Source organism: Medicago truncatula, chromosome 6, assembly GCF_003473485.1.
Source record: "Medicago truncatula cultivar Jemalong A17 chromosome 6, MtrunA17r5.0-ANR, whole genome shotgun sequence".
NCBI lineage: Eukaryota > Viridiplantae > Streptophyta > Magnoliopsida > Fabales > Fabaceae > Medicago > Medicago truncatula.
Window position 1 is genome coordinate 35,223,063 of NC_053047.1, and position 12,927 is coordinate 35,235,989.

The following is a 12,927-nucleotide window of genomic DNA, read 5'->3' on the forward strand; positions in this document are numbered from 1 at the left end:
AAAACTGTATATAAAAAAGGTATTTCCCTTTAAACTTTAAGATGAGATTATTGTGAAATTGAAGTTGAAGAAATAAAATAGAAAAGGGAAAAATAGGATTTAAGTAAAGTTGGGTACCCAGGAGGACTATCATGGTAGCCGGACAAGTTAGCAGCCTGGCTCAGAGCCTCTTTCCATCCCTGCAACCTCTCCATGTTTTTCGGATCATTTTGAAACCTCTTTTCATGCTCAGCCAATGCTTCACCATAACTACCTTTACGATGTCGCACAATAGTAGGTTCTACACCAAATAAAACAGGCAGAACGAGGCGACCCTTTGTCTTGTAGCAGTGAATGATGTGGACAAGTTCGTCCAAACAAAATGAAGAAGAGGCATAGGTGATAGAAAACACAGGAATAAAAATCCTAGACTCTTCAATGGCCTTGAGAAGTGATGGTGTGATTTCATCCCTTCTTTGAAGTTCATGATTGTCAATGAAGGTGTGGATTCCCTTGTCATCAAAAGCCTTGTAGAGATTGCCTGTGAAACCGTACCGAGTGTCACCTCCTCTGAAACTGAGGAATACTTGGTATTTGTACTCATAGGAAATTGAAGTGGAAGAGAAAGGTGATTGCATAGCCATGAGATTTTAGAGAAATTAGATGAAAAAAGAGTTTGAGAATATGAATGAGAAGTTTTTGTGGTCTGTGAAGTCTTTGATAAGTAACTTTATAACTTATGAGAAAAGTTATGACAGAAATGGTATGTGAAACTTCCTATAGCCGTGTGGACCAATCATTGTACTACCACCTCTTCTTCTTGCTAATTTCTTCCATGTTGTTACTGTTACTGTTCATCTTTTGGACAAATCTTATTCTTCTGCTGCATTTAATTTTTCACTTTGTTACTTAATTAATCAGTGTGTTAAATTACATGAGCTTAAAATAAATACAAGCTATGCCATTCAAACATACAATTAGTAGGCATGTCACAAATTTTGGCATCTTTTCCATTACACCATCAGGATACATTTTGGTTACTTCTAACCAAAGAAAAACAAAAAGGAAAATTTGCATTTCAAATATCATCAAATGACATGTTAATTGAGTCTCACATTTGATTTAACTTGTGCTTCCAACAGTAGTAGTATCAACAGGACCCGGATTCCGTGCATTAATAAAAGTCCATAGTTTCAACTTTCATGCAATCGTTAAACTCCACCCTTTGTGATCGGATGGTTCAGATTACAGATACACTAATTCGGTTTTCAACCATCTCAACTGTATTGTGATCGGATGGTTCAGATTACAGATACACTAATTCGGTTTTCAACCATCTCAACCGTATATTTAAATCAGACTAAATTGGTGCAGTTACTACTGGGAATCCATTTCCATATCAACTCCATGAAAAACACTAATAAATAGACTAAAAGATTGTTCACTAATGCATTTCATATGCAAAGAAACTTTAAAAATTAATTTCTTACCTGATTCCTCTCATAAAGCATATGATTTTTTGTGAAGTACTTATAGGTATCCCGTCCTTTTGCTAGCATACTTTGACCAATTGGACCGATGATCCCGATTACCCTAGCAAGTAATGTTGCCGGGGAATCATTTTGAAATAAGACCTACAATACAACAAGCATAGTTGAATATCAATAGGGAAAGAAAAATTTATGGGTGTATTTAACACAAGAGAAACCAAATAAAGCACTGTACTATAACAGATACAGATTCAATATCCGCTTTCACAGTTTCACCCAAAAAAGAATAATAATCCTACAACTGCAAAGAGCATACAACAAAAAAGAAATTCACTGAGCCTGATACGTCACCAATCATTTTTACGTCTACAAGATACTTTGTCAAGTTATTTAAGTCATCATCGTTTCACACACATAATAGATTAAGATAACATGTCCTGTTCTACTGTCCATATAGTTCCACTAAAACAACACAGAAACTAACTTGTTTTCCCAATCATAGATAGCAGAAAATAGTGGTTTGTTCAAATTCTGCTATTCAACAGTTCTATAGCACCACTACAGCGATAATGCATAACAATGGTGATTTCGTTCAAATTCCACATCATTTTCACATGTAAAATACACTTCATCAGTTCATTTGAGTGGAACACAAATGGAATGAAATGGGACAGCTTGTTTTGGTTCAACATTTTTATTTTATATCATTTTATGTTCTACTTTTTACATGCCTGAAACACGTAGAATATAAATTATTCTATCCTACTCTAACCTGTCTACCAGATACCTACTCTAACCTGTCTACCAGATACTTCCTAAGAGTGATTCAACAAAAGTTGGTATCTAAACAATGCCATCACCAGGGGAGAAAATGAAATTTCAACGATCAACAGTCAATTTCAGTCTAAATTAGACCTAATGTATTAGAGAAGAAAACTTGAGCATTTTTATGTACCTCCAACACGAATTTGACATGAATCTTAACATGCTTAAGTTTGAAAACTATATATTATACTTACATTGCCAGTACAAAGTTCTGCCAAGATGCATCCAAGGGACCAGATATCAATCTTCTTGTCGTATGAAAGCCCGAGAATAACCTCGGGAGCACAATAGGACCTAGACTGAACATATGAGCAAAGGTGATCTGTCTCAAAACAACTACTTCCAAGATCAATGACCTTCACCTCACATCGGCTGTAGCTTTTAACCAAAATATTCTCCGGCTTCAAGTCACAATGTATTAGTCCAAGGTTATGTAAATACTGAAGTGCTTCCAAACATTGAATGGTAATTGACTGCAAAAACAAATCAAGACAAGTTTATAATGTTTTTAGTGTGACAGGAGTAGAATCTATGTATACCTGTACATAAAGAGAATACTAAAGTTTGCTGTAGCTTTTTCTTCCAATTTCACCCTTCATTTAAACTCTTCTATGTACATTTTTACCCTTCAAATTTGATCTAATCTAATCCTAATTAAATTTTAAATCAAATCTAATAAAATCCTTAAATCAATCTAAAAAATCAAATCTAAACCAACCTTAATTCAATTTTGAATTAAAAATATCATAATCAAAATAAAAATAACAATACTAAATAATAAAATTTCGTGCAGGGCAACAACAGAAAGAAATGAAAGGTGGTAAGTCAGATGATTAAGTGAATCGATATATCTCAACATCACTTTGTACATAGCTTAACGTTTAGTCCTCGTAATGTAATTCAATTCTTTCAAAAATATGACACCAGTGTGAAAAATTATATTTTATAACAAATCCTGGAATGTATTGAAAAATACCATAGCCACAAACACATTAAGTGGCTATAGAAGAAGTAAAAAGTAAATATCAATACCACAGCAACAACCTTTATTCAGTTATATTAAAGAAGAAAGTCAACGTCAAGTCAGAACAAATAAATATTTAGTCATCTATATATCTCGTTATCAAATTAATGTTAAAATTGCCTAGGAAGGACAGTATCTAATGTTGCACTAATAGATGAGACGTAAAATGTAATAGTATTAACAAGATCAATAGCACATGCAAAATCACTTACTCTATAATAGAAATAATCATATAACCGCAAAATGTGATACTTGTCTCCAGGATCATGCTTATTGACATACTTGAGGAGTTTGATCTCATCAAGGCTTTGATCAAAGAAATCCTTGTTGTTCTTTATAATTTTAGTACAAACATCCACGCCTGTGTGCAGGTCATGAGCTTGTATAGCTTCACTAAATGCAGCAGATCCCAGATACTCGGTGACATGATAGCGACCAGCTATTACAGAATTTAAAACAACATGGAAATTCTTGTCCTCTTCAAAGCCAGTTCTGAACAACAAAACATAGTTTTAGATAGCATGTCAAAGCCAAAAGGAGAAACACCATGGAACAATGACAAGAATATCCATTGTGCAACATAACAAAAGTATCTACATAGACGAGTTCATTGAGCCTTCTGACATGGCATAAAGTACAAGTGCACAATATTTATAATGAAAAATAATTAATTTTATTCATCTCAAATCATTAATATACTCGGATTTGTATTTTAACAAAGCAAGGGATTTTTTACGGATCAAGAATGAAATAGAAACTCTGCTGCCATCTTAGTTTCACTTTATTTTCATCATTAATACAACCAAAAAATTCACAAAATGTTGTTTGTGCTTGCTAGTGTGGATTGAATTAATGCCTGTTATCAACTGATTATTGTATCATAAATTTAAATGTAAAGAGATTGAAGGTTTCAAGTTCCTCCTCCTGAGCCTTTATTTGCCTTACCTGCTCTTGCACAGCAGCAATCTCTTCATCCTCTTGTGAAACACCTAAATCATCTTCCCTTGTAATGTCAACTTCTTCATCATCCTTTTCTAGCTTGACATGCTCTTTATCAGCGTACCCGTAATTATCGACAGTAGTTGGAGACGAGTTCGAAGATCTAACCGCGTGAGCATTATTCTCATCCCTAGAACTTTTCTCGGGTGAAGAATCACTACTCTTCTGCCTCCACGAAGAAAGCATTTCATCAGATCCTTCAAAAGCATTCATACAGTCATCGGTTTCATCCGCATTACAATTATTTAACCATGGCGACTTACTGGAACCACCACCCTGAATCATCTGGCTATCTATAAGAGACTGAGGAAATGAAAAGTTGCCTTCAGTATGTGTTTTTCTTTGTGAGTGTCCATCTTTATGACCTCCAAAGACATATTTATTCGACTCAATCTCGTCATTTTTCTTCTTATTTTTAAATGATTTGTCCATAGAATTCTTTCCGAAATCATGATGAGAGTGTTTATAATCCCCCAAGTCCACTATCACGATCACGGAAATATTCTAAATCCCCTTCACTGCTACCACCAATAAAACTTCCATGCACTTCACTGCCGATATCGGCAGCATCACTGTTGAAACCCACCCCGATTGACCTAACTGAACCGTGTTGATCATCTTCCATTTGCTCGAGTCGTGATCTTCCACTATGATTCATAACTATTCCATCTCCCAACATGATCAGGTCGTTTGTCTGAGGGAAAAATCCCTGCATAACAGGTTCCGCGTGCATCAGATTGCATTCCTCTACGTCCATCAATTCCCTGTCATATTGAGCCATTAAATCATTACCATTAGCCCTTCCATACATATTAGTAACTGTTATACAGATAGGATCATCTGACCCTATGACTGGCTCAACATTCTTTGCTTGAAGATATTGCTCTCCCGAGAAATAAGAATCCTCTTCAGCGAAACATTGATCATCATCATCCTCTTTGGCAGGACCTCTTTCCTGAGGATCTAGAACGCTTCCATGCCCAGTTCCCTTTTCATTTTCACTAGGGTAATCAATTTCGTGCGCCAAAAACCAGGCTTAATACTCAATAGGTTTTCTCATGTACCAGGGGAAACTCTGCAAAATCTGTCAAAGAACATGTTCCAGGGGAAATCCTGGAACCAAAACAGGATGTTACTGAAGTAAAAGCACAAGTTGATGCCATATGGGAACAAATGAATAAAGGCCTGTCCAATAACGTTATTAACAGTTTTAAAAGCAAGCCTAAATCTTCTGCTGTGGATGTTGTCCTTGTACAAATCAAGAAGAAAACAGAACCTGAAATTTTTGTAGGTTATAGCTCATCTTCAAAAGTCTATAGAATCTATCTTCCACAAAGCAACAAAGTAATTGTTAGCATAGATGTCAAATTTCTTGAGTCAGATAGTTGGAATTGGGAAGATTGTGAGAAGTTTGAATTTCAGGAGGAGAATGAAGATGTTGATGATGAACCTATTAAAGGAACTAGATCACTTTCAGACATGTACCAAAGGTGCAACGTCGTTGTCATGGAACTAGAAGGATATGATAAAGCTAGATATGAATTCTTGACACAAATGCTTGGTGTATGCAGTTTCAGAGTCAAGGAGGAGTGTAGACTGGATGACTATGAAACTACTGTTTTAAGTTCCTAAATTTTAGGATCTATTATCTTTTTATGTTATTATTAGGCACTCTCTGATATGCTCTATTTGTTACCAGTTTTTTAGGCATTTAGTTTTCAAATAGTAGTTTCTTTATGCATTATTTTAGGCTTTTCTTTATGTATAAATATGATGGTTATCATTCAATAAAAACATCCCTTTTATGCTGTTCACATAACATATTTTTTCCACGTTAAACCTTTCTATATCCAACATGGTTTCCCAAATTTACAAGTACTTCTACAATACTGTTGATTTTACAAGTGATAAGCACGGTTGTAAACTTAAGTAAATAAAAACAGAAAATTCCAGAGAAAAAAACTCACCACTCTTGCAAAAGGATCTCATAAATGTTGGTTCTTAGATTTAGTTTTTATCATGCATTACTTCCTCTAAATCAGAAAGCTTCCAGTAAGGACAGACTTTAGACTGAGAAATCCATCCAACCATATCAGTTTTGATCTTGTACGCAAAAAGCAAATATGTCGAGCTGCATAAGGATCATGTGCAATGTTCAATTCATATCCCATGTAGCAATGCCACAGTACAACTGAATTGCAAAGCATATCATTACTCAGTGCCATTTCAAACAAGCCACGGATTCTGTGGTTTGAGCCACCTATAGACATCTCGTATGACAATGCAAAAAGCCAGACAACTATAGATGGTTTTTTGTCAATGTACAATAAAAGAAGAAATGGATGCTTAGTTAATAGTTAGAGAAAAGTTGCTAAAATTACTGACAGAACAGTCTGAAATAGCCATACACACCATTATGCAGAAAACCAAAAACCTAGCTTGCTACAATTGTAAAAAGAAAATGTGCATTCAGAATGAGAACAAATAAGATTCATTACATCGGATAAAAGTAAATTAATTTTTCAGCAAAAAGACTTCGATTCTATTAAGTTATAGAATTTCATTTCTCTTTTTGATGTACAAAACTAAAACATTATGAGACATGATATAAGATGAAGTTTCAATCTGGTAAGGGTGTTCAAATGAAGATCTATTACTTTGCCTTTTAAAGCTTATCAACCTATCTTGGAACTCTGCAAAAGCTAACCAAACGTTTTCATCATGTGGGCGATCCCTTGTCAGTTTGGTGATGAAATTTTAGAGTCGGATTCTCTTTCAAACAACTCCAAGAAATGCACCAACATCTGATAACGGTATAAACTCATCTTCTCCTGTATGAGGATCCAATTTTGGACCAACAAGACGAAGGTGCTTGAAGCTGTTATGTCGTTCTAAAGCCAAATTCATGTATGATTTATTGTCCTTTGCATCCTCTCTAACTGATGTCAATAAGTTATCAATTTCTTAGAACCAAATAATGTCATGGCATGATTCAAGTTCTAATATATAAGCTATTGATATATCAAAAGATAAAATAAAGTCAAATTCTTTTCATATAAGCTACATTGCATTCAAATCACAAATAAGTCGATTTCATAAGCTAATAATCCTGACAAACATAATTATAAAAGTAAATTCCCCTGACAAACATACATTTGGAGTTTTTATTTTCTTCTTTTGTTTGATGTGGAAATTGCCATTTAGAATTTGGCTAAACTTGGTATCAAATGCCATATACATTGAAATACAAAATGTCATGTTATCATAGTTAATAATCAAACACTAATTAATTTGAGAAATGGATCATTGGACAGTGATTTGGTTGAAACATCTGTCGGTATCACAATATGTACATACTCTTGTATTATTAAAAGCAAATTAATCATACATACATATGTTGTTGCTGCTACACAAGTTCTGTCTCAGAAAACTGATTTGGCAGAGAAGTGTTTTTACACAAGAATAACTTAATAATCACAAGAGACATACAGTGTTGTTGCTGCTACACAAGTTCTACTCCTTCTATAAGAATTGGTGAATACCGCATCCTCTCTCATGCTTCCTTTCTTGTTGAACACGTAGATTCCAAATTGTGTACTAAGATTGAAATTCTCAAAGCACTCCAACTGAGCTGCAAAGCATATCATTACTCGCTGCCCTTTCGAACAACCAACGGATTCTGCGCTGTAAGCAACCTCTAGACTTGTCGCATGACAATGCAAATAGCCAGATGACTACATGTGGTTTCCTGACAATGTACAGTCAAAGAACAAGAAAATACTTAGTTTTGGTTAGAGAAAAGTTGCGTAAATTATGATTAAAACCATTTAAGCTTTCGAAGTATAAGGATCTTATTTGTAACACCATTCATCTTGGATCTGGCACTATTTATTATAAGTTGTGTGAAAGTGGCCAACCTTTCATTAGACCCGATTCCTTCTGATGTCTCTGAAGCACCCTTATGTAATAGTTAAACAAAAATTCAAGTTGATAGATATGGCTTCTCCTTTCTGCAGGGCACAAGCATTCAAGTAGATGTGATAAGTAACATAATATACAGTTATGCTGCAACAGAGATGACCGATATATATAAGCTAAGAAATTATATCGATATAAGCAAAGTATTTAGATCACTGTAAACCTTTTGCGTGCTTATAAGTTAGTGGAATGTCAATTATGTATCATGTTTCAAATTTCAATTGCAATGACGTTAAATTTCATTCATAAAAAGTTAAAAATCCAAGTACTTAGTTTAGGCTATTAACCATTTCACTGAAAAGGTCCATTCAAAATTTGACATTAAGATACAATAACTCGTGAAGAATTCAACATCAAATGTCAACTTTATAAGCTTAAAGTGGCTAAAATTTAAAATAAGGTAGTCTACTTGTTGAACTTTGTTGCAAACTCTTTCAGAACCTTCATTTCGACATTTTCTACCGTTAGGAAAGGGAGGAAAATTTAAAAAAATGTTTTCAGAAAATGTGATGATAAAGTGTTGCAATAATTGAGATGTTCCACATGCCTTGCATCATTATTATAAACCACTGAGATCTCAATGGTTTATAATAATGATAATGACGTAAACAGCAAAGCACAAACCTGTATTCTTGAGATTGAGAGAATAACAAGAAGACGATTAACTTTTTGTTCCTCTTTCGTCAAATCCTGCTGTTGCAATGAAGCATTGATATCCTCCTCTGTCTCTGAAACTCCCACTTCCACCAATCTTTGCTTTTTTAGAGGAGGCTCAAATTGTGATAATGAAGTATTATTGCTAATTTAGATAAGGATCTTTGAATACCACATTCTCCTCCTCCGTGTTGCTTTTCTCATTCCACACGTGGACTCCCATTTGTGTATAAACACTATTCTCGTGATCCTTCAACTTAAACTCCACATGGATCCATTCACTTTTCAAAAGTCCTTTGTCCATATTATACTCATATTGTCTTTTACCTAGTTCATACAATTTCATATGAATCAAAGTTGTATCCTTCGAGCTCACATACTGGTAACAATAATCTATCTCAATTTTATATCCATTCACATATAAACCGACATTTGAGCCCCAAGCGCATTCCGGAAAAATAATTATACAAGTTATAGAAGGGATTTCTTTACGAAACCAGAAAGAAATTGTGGGTCCCCTGCTTTGGTGCTCAAACCAATCTGGTATCCCATCTGTTCCGTTTGGGAATTTAATATAGGTGCATCCAGCCTGATGTAGTTTCTGTTTGTTTATACAAAATAATAATAATAATTACACTATGAATTACAAATTAAATATTATATATAAAATACTGTGCTATATAAAACAACAACTAACCTGACTCATTAATATTCTTTTACTTGAGGAACTCAATGATTGACATCCTTGTGCATTAATCTCTTTTAGATTTGGTGGAATCCCTCTAATTTCCTCAAGGGACTCGCAGTACCCCACATTAATTTCAACAAGATGGTGACATTCACTAAGGCACTCAGGAAGAATTTTGAAATTGCTATATAATAAGTTTAGAGATGTCATATTAACACACCACTTGAGAACTCTTCGGAGACATTCATCTGAGAGGTTGCAATGGTAGAGAGTAAGCTGTGTCACATTTGAAAACACTATTGAATACATCTTATCATTCTGTTTTGGGAACCTCAGCATTCCATATGTCACTGATAACTTATGAAGTTCACTAAGATTTTGAAATGAAAATGGCAGTTCTCCTATGGAAGTATTACACAACCAAATATTGTCTATATTTGTCATCTTGCATAATAATTCTGGAAAACTCTTGAGACTCCTGCAAGAACTGAGATTCAATTCCTTAAGAGATGCCAAACCTAAAGGTGGAAAATGTTCGACCTTATTGCAACCATATGCACTTAACCTTTCAAGTTTATTAAGGTGTCCAATCGAATTGTGAATTGTAATTAAATTATAACATCTTTCAAACGATAACTTTTCTAAATTTGAAAGGCCTGAGACATCGGGTATATGTGTTAAATATTTACATCGGTCCAATATCAAGACTTTCATATCCTGGAACTTCTGCATAAACACAAGAAAGAAACAATAAATAAACTAAAAATCAAAGACTAATATTACTTTCATACTGATTTTTTTGTTGACGGAAACAAAATCATTGTGAAGTTATTTCACTTGCCTTGTTTAAAATCCTAGATGACAGACACTTCGATAAACATCCTTTCCATTTCAATACACTCAAACTGCTTGGAAGATACTTGAGACCTTTAGAACAATGGCCATTTTCAATGATAAGTGTTTTCAGTTTTGTCATCTTCTTGAAGGCCTTTCCTTTCTCGTCTATCACGGATTCCATGGAGTGGAGATTCATATATATCATTTCAATTTTACTAGTACCCTTTTAACAAAGATAAAAACATGAATCAACCACAATAAAAATAAGATATAGAAATATTAACATGTAATTGAGTGAAAAGAAATGCTCGTTTTAGATGATCATATTTAGTTCAAAAAGAGCAAAGTTGTATTAAAACTAAATAACAAAATGATCATAGATATCAATCTTACTCACAGTGTTTTCTCTTAAAACACGAACTATATCATCCTGACAGCATAACCTACTTCTTTCTCCAGGCTCTTTAATTGATTCTTGTCGGACGACTTCTTTACCCATGTCCTCTATCAAGTCATGTAACATCACATAATCGTCATATTCCCGTAATTTCTTTATGAGAGATTTTTCAACCAACACTCCTAGATGATGTGTTATGCAATGGCCATAATGAGAATTAAGTATATATTTGGCATCTTCCCATTTACATCTTTTGAAGCAACAAGCAATGTCTAGAAAGACACTTTGCTGCTCTTCCTCCAAAGCATCATAACTTACTTTAAGTATCTTTTGGATCTCTTTATTGGGAATCCTGTCATACCCATCTAATGTATTCTTCCATTCCTCTATGTTCTTTCCAGATAAGTTAGAACCCACTATTTCTATAACTAACGGAAGGCCAGAAGCATATGCAACTGCACGGTTTAAAATCTCTTCGTAACCTGAAGGAACATTGTCACTTTTAAAAGCCATCCACCTCAACAATTCAAGAGCTTCTGTCCCATACAACCCTTCTACTTCATGCATACTTTTTATCCCATGACAGGTTAGTAAGTGTTTGTCTCGAGTGGTAATGATGACTTTGCTTCCACGGCCGAACCAATCAGGTCCTCCAGCCAAAGCATGTAGTTGCTTCATATTGTCAACATCATCAAGAATCAAAAGAACCTTCTTTCTATGTAGCCTTTCCTTTATATAAGGAATTCCCTCACTAACACCTCCAAACTTAATTTCAAGTTGAAGTGTTTTTAAAAGGAGCTCCAACTGAAGATGTTTCAATTTATTTGAAGCTGAATTCTCTCTCACATTTTCAAGAAAACATGAGCATTCAAATTGATCAGCAATAAAATTATAAATTGCTTTTGCAAGTGTTGATTTACCCAATCCTCCAGTACCATAAAGTCCTACCATGTGGACTCCATCATCAGATCTTTCATCAAGAAGCGATTTCACTTGTTGTACTCGAGACTTCATTCCAACAGGGTAATTGGCAACATGTAAGGGTTGACGACTGGTCTTGTTGGAGATGTATTTGACTATCTCTCCAATAAACTCGTATTCATATCTATTCATGTCCAGTAAGATAAGTTAGTATGTGACAACATCACAATCACATCATGTTATTCTTTAAGATGAGATTATAGTGAAATTTAAATTAAAGAGAGAAAATATAAAAAAGGTACCCAGGAGGACTATCATGGTAGCCGGACAAGTTAGCAGCCTGGCTCAGAGCCACTTTCCATCGCTGCAACCTCTCCATGTTATTCTTATCATTTTGAAACCTCTTTTCATGCTCAGCCAATGCTTCACCATAACTACCTTTCTGATGTCGCACGTTAGTAGGTTCCACGCCGAAGAAAACAGGCAAAACGAGGCGACCCTTTGTCTTGTAGCAGTGAATTATGTGGACAAGTTCGTCCAAACAAAACGAAGAAGAGGCATAGTTGATAGAAAACACAGGAATAAAAATCCTAGATTCATCAATGGCCTTGAGGAGTGATGGTGTGATTTCATCTCCTCTTTGAAGATCATTGTCATCAATGAAGGTATGGATTCCCTTGTCAGTAAGAGCCTTGTAGAGATTTCCGGTAAAACTGTGCCGAGTGTCAGTGCCCCTAAAACTGAGGAACACTTGGTAAGTGAATCCATGGGAGAATGAAGAGGATGAGGAAGGTGATTGTATAGCCATGAGAATTGAGAGAAATAGGATGAAAAAAGAGTTTGAGAATGCAGAATATGAATGAGTGAATTTTTGTGTTCTGTGATGTGAAGTCTTTGATAAGTAACTTTATAACAATGAGAAAAATGGTCTCTGAAACTTTCCTGACCACTTCCTATAGCCGTGTGGACCAATCATACAATATTATAGTTAATTACTCAGTGTGTTAAATAAAAATAAATTAGGTTAGCATAGATATGCAATATTATAGTTTCTATTTATTTTTAAAATATTACCACTTGAACCAAATGGATAATTAGCTATCCAACGGAACTAACATAATTGTTTATTCATGTT

General features: G+C 34.6%; 1 protein-coding gene across 4 annotated transcripts in view; it reads right to left on the bottom strand.

Annotated features, from left to right (window-relative positions):
* LOC25496679 (disease resistance protein RUN1) overlaps positions 1-12,715 on the bottom strand; it is a 45,548-nt gene extending 32,833 nt beyond the window's left edge. The window contains exons 1-9 of one of the 4 annotated variants that reach the window (XR_005646671.1): positions 12,095-12,693; positions 10,872-11,976; positions 10,479-10,697; positions 9,647-10,363; positions 8,920-9,550; positions 8,235-8,327; positions 7,807-8,065; positions 6,285-6,448; positions 4,659-5,430 (exon numbers count right to left, since the gene is read on the bottom strand). Coding sequence is in view for 1 of the 4 variants with exons in the window: in XM_039835151.1 (XP_039691085.1) it covers positions 12,095-12,600 (506 nt within the window). In the remaining 3 variants the exon portion in view is untranslated. Of the gene's footprint in view, positions 1-4,658; positions 5,431-6,284; positions 6,449-7,127; positions 7,257-7,540; positions 8,066-8,234; positions 8,328-8,919; positions 9,551-9,646; positions 10,364-10,478; positions 10,698-10,871; positions 11,977-12,094 lie in introns of those variants that run through there. The other 3 variants (XR_005646670.1, XR_005646669.1, XM_039835151.1) reach the window with 3 other exon arrangements.
* Between the last annotated feature and the right edge of the window lie 212 nt (positions 12,716-12,927).